At 39.5% G+C, this 8,577-nt stretch overlaps 3 protein-coding genes across 3 annotated transcripts; 2 read left to right on the top strand and 1 right to left on the bottom strand.

Annotated features, from left to right (window-relative positions):
* Positions 1-619: 619 nt before the first annotated feature.
* On the top strand, positions 620-2,272 carry SS1G_07383 (hypothetical protein; the record flags this gene model as incomplete). The annotated part of the gene is made up of 1 exon (XM_001591887.1): positions 620-2,272. One exon carries the CDS (start codon positions 620-622, stop codon positions 2,270-2,272), a length of 1,653 nt encoding a protein of 550 aa, XP_001591937.1.
* Positions 2,273-3,607: 1,335 nt separating this feature from the next.
* On the top strand, positions 3,608-5,179 carry SS1G_07382 (predicted protein; the record flags this gene model as incomplete). The annotated part of the gene is made up of 4 exons (XM_001591886.1): positions 3,608-3,620; positions 3,974-4,039; positions 4,116-4,510; positions 4,856-5,179. The coding sequence occupies 4 exons, from the start codon at positions 3,608-3,610 to the stop codon at positions 5,177-5,179; spliced, it is 798 nt and encodes a 265-aa protein (XP_001591936.1).
* A 759-nt stretch (positions 5,180-5,938) lies between these two features.
* SS1G_07381 (predicted protein) lies at positions 5,939-6,794 on the bottom strand (the record flags this gene model as incomplete). The annotated part of the gene is made up of 2 exons (XM_001591885.1): positions 5,939-5,943; positions 6,128-6,794. 2 exons carry the CDS (start codon positions 6,792-6,794, stop codon positions 5,939-5,941), a joined length of 672 nt encoding a protein of 223 aa, XP_001591935.1.
* Between the last annotated feature and the right edge of the window lie 1,783 nt (positions 6,795-8,577).

Here is an 8,577-nt window from a genome sequence, read left to right as displayed (position 1 = left end):
AGCCGCTGCCTTTAGTACAGTATCGTTACAGTTAGTAATAGTAGCGTATGTAGGAAAGGGAGAGTTTACAACTCAATGTAATTGTAGAGCTCAGGACTACTTAATTTGGATTGGTGATTATAGCTCTAAGATATACTCCTGTATATCTAGGTATTGAATAAAGATAAAGTATCTTAGTTTGGATTTGTAAGACTTAGTTGTATAATATCTTGTATAATTACTAAATAAATAAAAAGTGCTTTTGATACAATGTGACGGAAAAGTCGTAAACGGAGTCAATTCAATCACTTAGAATCTAAAACTAAAGAACTAAGAAGATTCTAAGTAAGAAGGTCTTTATATACAGGGCTAGTGCACGTGAGCCACTAGTGGGTAACAACCGTCACGTAACATACAAGTAAAAATTTTAAATTGAAACTATTTTGCCAAGTGTTTATAATTTAATAATAATTATAAATTAACTAAAATCTAGAGTTTTCTAATAATCAAATTCATATATATTAAAGATTTAATTTCTTATAACGTGGTTTATCAGTGGGTCGGACATATCAGTGGGTCGGACACTTTTTCAATATCCTTTACTCTCTCACTTCAATACGCGTTTATTCAATAGTTATAAATGGAAATTCATTCAAAAGAAGCACGAATAGTCCTGGCTATTGAGGCTATCGAATTGAACAAAAGATTGACGATTCGAAAGGCTGCTAATTACTATAGTGTGCCTCGATCTACATTATTCGACAGAATTCAAGGTCGTAGTAATATAGCTGAAAGTCGACCAAAAAGTCATAATTTGACTGAATTAGAAGAGAAGATGCTTATTCAATACATTATTGATATGGATGATAGAGGATTTGCCCCTAAATTAAATAGTGTGGAAGATATGGCGAATTATATGCTTGAAACACGGGGTGCGAAGAAGGTTGGAAAGCTCTGGGCTCATCGCTTTGTAAAACGACGTTCAGAATTAAAGACGCGTTTTAATCGTGTCTATGACTTTCAAAGAGCTCTTTGCGAAGATCCAGAGCTTATTGAAGAATGGTTTCGATTGGTATCGAATATGCGGGCGAAATATGGGATTCAGGATTGCGATTTCTACAACTTCGACGAAACAGGCTTTATGATGGGTATAATATGCCCTGGAATGGTTGTAATTAATGCTGAACGAAGTGGCAGAAGCAAGGCAATACAACCAGGCAATCGAGAGTGGGCTATAGCGATTATATGTGGTAATGGAGAGGGTGAAACTATACCACCATTTTTAGTGGTGCAAGGACAATATCACCTTTCTAATTGGTATATAGAGAGTGATTTTTCTGCAGATTGGGCTATTAAACCTACTTCTAATGGATGGATGAATAATGAGATAGGTTTAGAATGGTTAAAGCATTTCGATAAGCATACTAGTCAACGAAGAAAGGGCAAATATCGAATGCTAGTATTGGATGGGCATGAAAGTCACGAATCGATACCTTTCCAGTCATATTGCAAGTCAAACGATATTATATGCATAAAGTTACCATTGCATTCAAGTCACTTAACTCAACCACTTGATATTGGATGTTTTAGCGTACTCAAACGTTCATATAGTTGTCAAATTGAAGGATTTATTAAGGCTTATATTAATCATATTTCTAAAATTGAATTCTTTATAGCTTTCAAAGCTGCATATCAACAATCGATTACTATTCAGAATATAAAAGCTGGTTTTCGAGGAGCAGGTCTAATACCATTTGATCCTCAATCTATACTCTCAAAACTAGATATTAGGATTCGTACTTCTACCCCTCCATCTACCTCCTTGGAACTTACCAATTTCTGGATCTCTCAAACCCCTCACAATCCAACTGAGGCTCTTTTACAATCAACTCTAGTAAAAGCTCGAATAGCTCGTCATCAATCAAGCTCTCCTACACCTATATTTGAGACTGTGCAAGCTTTAGCTAAAGGTACAGAGAGATTGGCATATGAAGTTACACTTTTGAGTGCTGAGAATCGTATGCTTCGAAGAGCAAATGAAGCATTAAGTAAACGTCGACACACTAAAAAAATTCAACTATGTAATGGAGGAGTACTTACTGGACAAGAAGCTGAAGATATATTATCACAACAAGAGGTTGATAATCAGATTCAACGCGACGAGCGTCAAAATGGGGGAAATTCTAATAGGGAATCATCTACTAGTCGATGCTGTAGTAAGTGTGGAAAGACTGGTCATAATTCAAGAACCTGTCAAAATAATGCAATAGATGCTAGTTTATTAGATTCTTAATAGTTTCAATCGATTCATCCAATTGTTATTGAATAATATAGTTTTAAAGTGATAAATCGAGGAAAAAGTGTCCGACCCACTGATATGTCCGACCCACTGATAAACCACGTTAAATATATTTCCTAGATAAAGTCTTTGATATTGTATTATTGTGTCACGAATCACGATTATTATAACACAATAAAAGCAAGTACGGAGGTTTGGGCCGCTGTTTCCGAGGGGGTCCTTATCGATAAGGAATCCTAGGACAAGTGTCCTAGGATAAAATATGTCCCAGGATAATTAGTATCCTTGGACAAAACGATTAGGCAACTATGTAGGCTTAGGACAAGTGTCCTAGGATAATATTTGTCCCAGGACAATTATCCTAGGAGCTATATTATCCTAGGATTAGAATCGTCCCAGGATTAGTGTCCTGAGGCCTTTAAAGGATCACGCGATGGATAGACTGGATAGCCTAGTCTATCCAGGCTATTTAATAGTATTTAGAAGTATATAGTTAAGATAGTTTCATAGTTTAGGAGCTTTGTGCTCAACTTAGTTATCAATTAGTTTATCTACATTCTACTTGATCTAGTAACGACTTCACTTCCAAGTGAATACCAGTGATAAAGCCTTAACCCACAACTACCAACCAGACGAAACCTCAGGCAGCCGCTGCCTTCAGCACAGCATCGTTACATATTGATTGACTTGAGTTAAGTTATAATTAATTTTCGAGAAGTAGTTTCGAAATTGAAGGATTATTTTCTTATATCTAAGCTAAGATACAAGGAGTGTACTTAATTGAGAGTGAGAAATCTGTCACGGTAGCTCGCGTAATTCATCCATACATTTCAAATGATCATTCATTTCCCACCTCATCTATCCCCCCATCTGTCCCTGCATGGGTATAATACCAATATCTCATTCCCTTGGGGATCTCTGCGGTCACCAATTCCTTGTTACGAGGGCTGCCGTCTAGATCACGTGGAAGTGCTCTAGGCTCTCGAGGTGGTTTATAACTAGGCGTCAAGCAGGGACTTAAGTAATGACAATAATGATATGCAATTCGTAACTAATAGTAGAGTATACTAAATGATTGATCTTGAGCACGAAGCTCTACAATAAGGAAACTCTTTCCAGTTATATAGACCTTCGTACTATGCATCCCACTGCCCTTTATCGTCCCATCAAGGTGGGAATAATTCCCACCATAGTGGGATTCCTCAGCTCAGTGGGAATCCTTGATCACGTGCCTTCGATCAGATTCGATGTCTATGCTTGCTTATAATGGGGAGACCACATGAGTCAATTGCCATGTAGTTTTATATGTGAATCTACTTGCTTTTCCAGATGGCCCGAGCTCGTATGGACAGATCAGCTGTTAGCTCGTAACATTCCTCTTCCCTGACTCTCGCTTCCGCAAAGTTCTAAAATAAAAAAATTAACTCCATTGCCACTACAAATGCATTATATAGTGCAGATAGGCTCGATCACGAGTGCAAGGAACGTCGTATCAGAGGTTTTCTACATGCATCTCCTTCATTTTTGAAGGACAAAATGCAAACAAGAGCTGGATCTGCCGCTTTGATAGGCACGGTTTTTTCAGATCATGCACGAATTGTCACTCTTTTACAAGAATCTGGTGCTTTGTTACTGTTTAAGGTTAACTTGTCTGAATTTGCATCAATGAGATCTTTGCTGTCTAATCGAGAATAGAGAAGCCTGCGAGGATGGCGCAGGATACAATGATAACGATAGCATATCCTCTCTCAACAAACGCTCGTACGTAACAAGCAACGGTAAGACGCTGTGGACATACGACAACGTAGACATTAGTGAGTCTGAAGAACATTGAAAGTATTTGGAAAGGCGTCCGTTCCAGGTGGACCACGTCGAAAATTCCTACAGTTACAGACTCTACTAAAAACCCCTATCTATGGGGCGAAAAAACTCGTCCTCAACAGTCGACCCTATTGGCCTGGTTTGAAGAGTCTAAAGGAGGATGGATTGGAAAAACTCGCACTCATAGTTGGATTCACTTTGCTCAAGGATGAGTGTTCCTCGACTGCTCTCAAGTACATACCAGCAGCAAGCTTTCCCAAGACCAGTTTCCAAGTGGAGCATATTCGAGAAGTCAACATGCTCGACCAGTTTACCCGGAGCCTCCTCACGGGTGTTAAAGTATCTGGTGAAAGGATGAAGCATACTTTTGACCCCCTAGCAATTGTGGCCGGTTGGCACAAGTATTATGATGTGAGTCTTCCACAAATTGGAGCCACCGTTAAAGACGCTGCCGATTACACCATATCTAGAAGTTTCAATGATCGCGCGTTTGAGACTATTGGATCATACGCCTATCGAGCAGTGTTTCATTCGTGCCGAGGCCTCTCAATTTAGTCAAGAAAGCGGTGTTGATGCACCATTCACCATTTAGAGTGAGTCCTATCAAGTTCTTGAACTATCTCGGCAAGGTGGCCAAAGATGGAGATTAATCTGCCCTGAAGACAATTTTCGGATCTATGCAATTGGTAAGCCCTATTTCCTGCTCTATAACCTTGGCCGTTCTTTGCTGATATCGAAAACCACAGGTGATTGCAGTCTTCAACTACCTCAACGACTCAAACCTACATAAGGGGTTCATTCACACAGGCCGGGCAGGAACTATCCAAAGAGATGTCTTATGCCAGTCAATATATCCCCGAGCTCAAGAATATTGACCTGGCATGGGCGGAATGGGAACCGGATTTCTATGCTGCAGCTGCGTCACACGCGACTAATTGGCTGGCAAGTCGCTCAGGACTGATTCAGCAGAAGTTCTCTAGTACTGGATCACTGTCGAACCCTGCTGCCGTGAGACTCGTGTTAGAGGTTGCTTTATTGGTTGCCCAGTCTCATAGAATCAAGTCTCCTGTGGCGCCCTAGAAAGAAACTTGAGGCGTTTTATTTTTCTTGTATAGTGTTCCATTCGAATGTCACATGATATTCAAGACTTGGGAAATTAGGCTCAATTCAATTGTGTTTGATTATTTCTATTTTTCACCTGTAGAATATAGCGGGGCACATTTCTAGAGGCAAAGGATATTAGAGAAGAAATGCTCCTAGGTCTCTCATTAGACTAATCTAAGTCTAAATTACAGATGCATTTTATTTATTTCAGAGAGGTTTATTTAAGCTAGGGTAGGCTGGCGTCTACAATATTTCAAAACCCTTGATTAGTTTTTTCTTGATTATATAACTATAGAGTCTAGTTATATTGTATTAGGCTCAAATAGTATAAGAGTAGAATAGTTTTAATTTTTATAACATGAGAGTAATTCACCGTTAAATAAGTTTAAATAAGTTTATAGAGGAAGAATTTCGTTTTAATAAATAATATAAGTATTTAATTAGATTGTGATCACGATCGGTTCACAATTTTCGACGCTAGCAAACATAACCCAACCCCTAACCGTCCCGCCTTATTAAATGGGGGTGGATAAGGTGTGCATTGCGAATACTACCAAAGAGTCACTAGTTCGGACTTCACCTCACTTGCAGGTAAAATTACATTAATTACTTATAAATCGAAATTATATCGCAGTTTATTAGTCATACAATGGGCACAAAAGAAAATATATTTACAAAGGAATGTTTTTGTATTTTTTTTAAATAGGAAAGACAAAAGAACTAAGAAAAAGTTACTTAACCTATCCACGAAACAAAGGAAAATCAGCATTGAGACCGGCTCAACTATGCCTTACTTTCCCGTTCACCAAATCCTCACTTCTGGATCCTTTCACACACAACTGCAGAGCAATCATGCATTCAAGTCACCATCAATGATTCTCTGAATGAGTTGAAAAAGTTCATTGCTCTTCTGCTGCAACTCACCCTTTCCAGTCCAACGATCCGGATGCCAGCTCAATCGTTCCTTCTTTATCATCCTCTCATCAAAGCAACCGCTTCCTCTGAGCGTCGCCTCAACCTCATGATGACAAACCCCGAGAATTTCCCCCTTGACACAGTTTTTTCGATGACAACCGTGTTTCCTGAGTCGAGGAAATTCCTTCGTGTTGCCTTTGATGAAATCCTCTGCTGATGAGGCAAAATCATCGAATGCTTCTCCGTAAGCTTCACGATCTTCGTTACCCCACAACTTGACGTATTCCCACTTGTTCATGTCGTCGAGACGTTTCTTTTCTTTTCGGGCGGCGTCTTCGGCTTGTTGGCGAGCCTTGTGACGTTGTTGCTTGGCTTCGGCTTTCTGTTCCTGCTTTTTTTGCTTGGCGCTCTTCGATCGATCTGCACATTGGAAGAAGTCAGAATTGCCAGAGACTGGTGGAGGAACTGGTGATGCGGCACGACGGCGTTTTCCGGATGCTGATATGTTCTCCTCTACCCATTCGTCGTAGGCTCGATCTTCGGCTTCGCGTTCTTTGTCGGTAGGGACGTCTCGGCGATGTCGACTTTCCCTGGATCTCCGAGGTCGATGTTCTTGCTCTGTTTCTTTATCCGTCTCGTCCTCGCTCAAAGGAGAGTTGGTCCAAAATCTTGACATTTTGGCTATTGCTGGTTTGTCTGATCTAGATCTGGACTTAGAAGTGTTTGAAGTTATTCTAAATATGGATTAAAGTTTATGTGAGTGTTGATGTAGTGAATAGATGAATGGTGATAATGATAGATGCAGAGAAGAAATCATGTCGATGTTTATACCCAACATATTGGAATTGTTCACCATCAGTTTCAATATTGAATACAACTTGATGTGAAAACTGCAAGCTGAATAATAGCATTGTTAATGTAATGTATAATAAAGGTCTTTGTTTTAAGGAATTCTTTGTTGAATTGGATCAGAACAATGCAGCATCAATTTTGAAATAGCATTAGGTTTATGTTAGTGAATCATAAACTATGAAGAATGGGCTTTAGCGTTGTTTCTCCAATACTACGCGTAATGTACCCCATTTTTATACTACAGCTCTCTTTCCTTCTCAACCATCTCACTTTCCATATATATTCTAGTTCCAAGATAATCTAATCGTAATTGGATTAGTTCAGCCCTAAAGCTTTCAAATGGCAGACACTTACTAATAATAGAGTCATAGTCTTGTTAGGTACTAAGTAAGACTTAGACACCAATTAACCGCACCCTACATACGTTCAAGGAAATGTCTATCTTTAGCGAATAATTAGTCAGTGAGGCCAATAAATAGCTATTCTTGCGATCAAAGTAGAATGTTGAAACATAAACATACAAAATCACAAAATCACAATATTACCTATCTGCTCGTGCAGATTTACTCCAAATATTTGCCAGTAGTAATAACATACAAATAGGAATTCATAAAGAAAATGACACACCACAAGCGACAGAATATTTAGCTACACATTTAGCCTGTATAGATGCCGAAGACCTTTGAAGTTTAACAGGTGAGGCTTGAACGCCATACGCTCACGATTCCAGAGCATCCATCAAGAGGATACGCCAGGAACATACGGACGGCGTATCCAGGTAGAGCTTGATCATGCTAAAATTGCAACAATGGAGACATTATTTTTTACTGTTTGCAAGAAAATAGAGCCAGAGTGTCAAAACCTTGACAGTGCAAGCGTACAATATTGTTGGGTTGACACATTGAGAAACAGACTTTCTGAGGCGCTGCTCACCCGATGCTGAACGCTAACACCCAAGGGGGAAAAAAGGCTCATGTTGTCCTTGCAACACCTAGACCCGCTTTAGTGTATAACAAGAATGAGATATCGACATATATCTTCGATTATCGGTATTATAACACTCAGCTACTCCATCATACTCGCTAGAAATAGTTTCTCGACTTCACTTCCCGTTCTCAACCAAAGACTATTCTCCAACAATACTTGTTTAACTACCAAGCACCTTTGCCCCTCCGCACTAGCCAGGAGAAAAGGCGCTGCTAGAACAAATCCCCAATTTACCGATCAACCTCCACTAAACACCCATACCCGATGAAATGGGGCAATTACTACTTAGTCCAGTGTCGAAATTTCAGATTGTGGACAATCGATCAACTGCCTCATCCATCCCCAGTCCAATGACCACTTTATAATTAATCAAAGAACCGCAGAAGACAATGATTCGACAGGTAAATCAGCGATTGAGACAAATCTACGCGGTAAGCGATGCCACATATATTACTTTTGCCTTTAGCAATAACAATATAAATATTTCAGCCATAGACACCTTTATCTGCACTAGGGGTATTTGACCTCTTGGGTCATTTACCCTCCCCTGTAGAATATAGCAGAGTATTACCCAAGTGTCCAATACTTCTACCGGTTCTTACACCAACAAATCCTCAAAA

Source organism: Sclerotinia sclerotiorum, genomic scaffold (genome assembly GCF_000146945.2).
Source record: "Sclerotinia sclerotiorum 1980 UF-70 scaffold_9 genomic scaffold, whole genome shotgun sequence".
Taxonomy (NCBI): domain Eukaryota; kingdom Fungi; phylum Ascomycota; class Leotiomycetes; order Helotiales; family Sclerotiniaceae; genus Sclerotinia; species Sclerotinia sclerotiorum.
The sequence above is the reverse complement of the archived record's forward strand: the minus strand, read 5'-3'. Positions and strand labels throughout refer to the sequence as shown.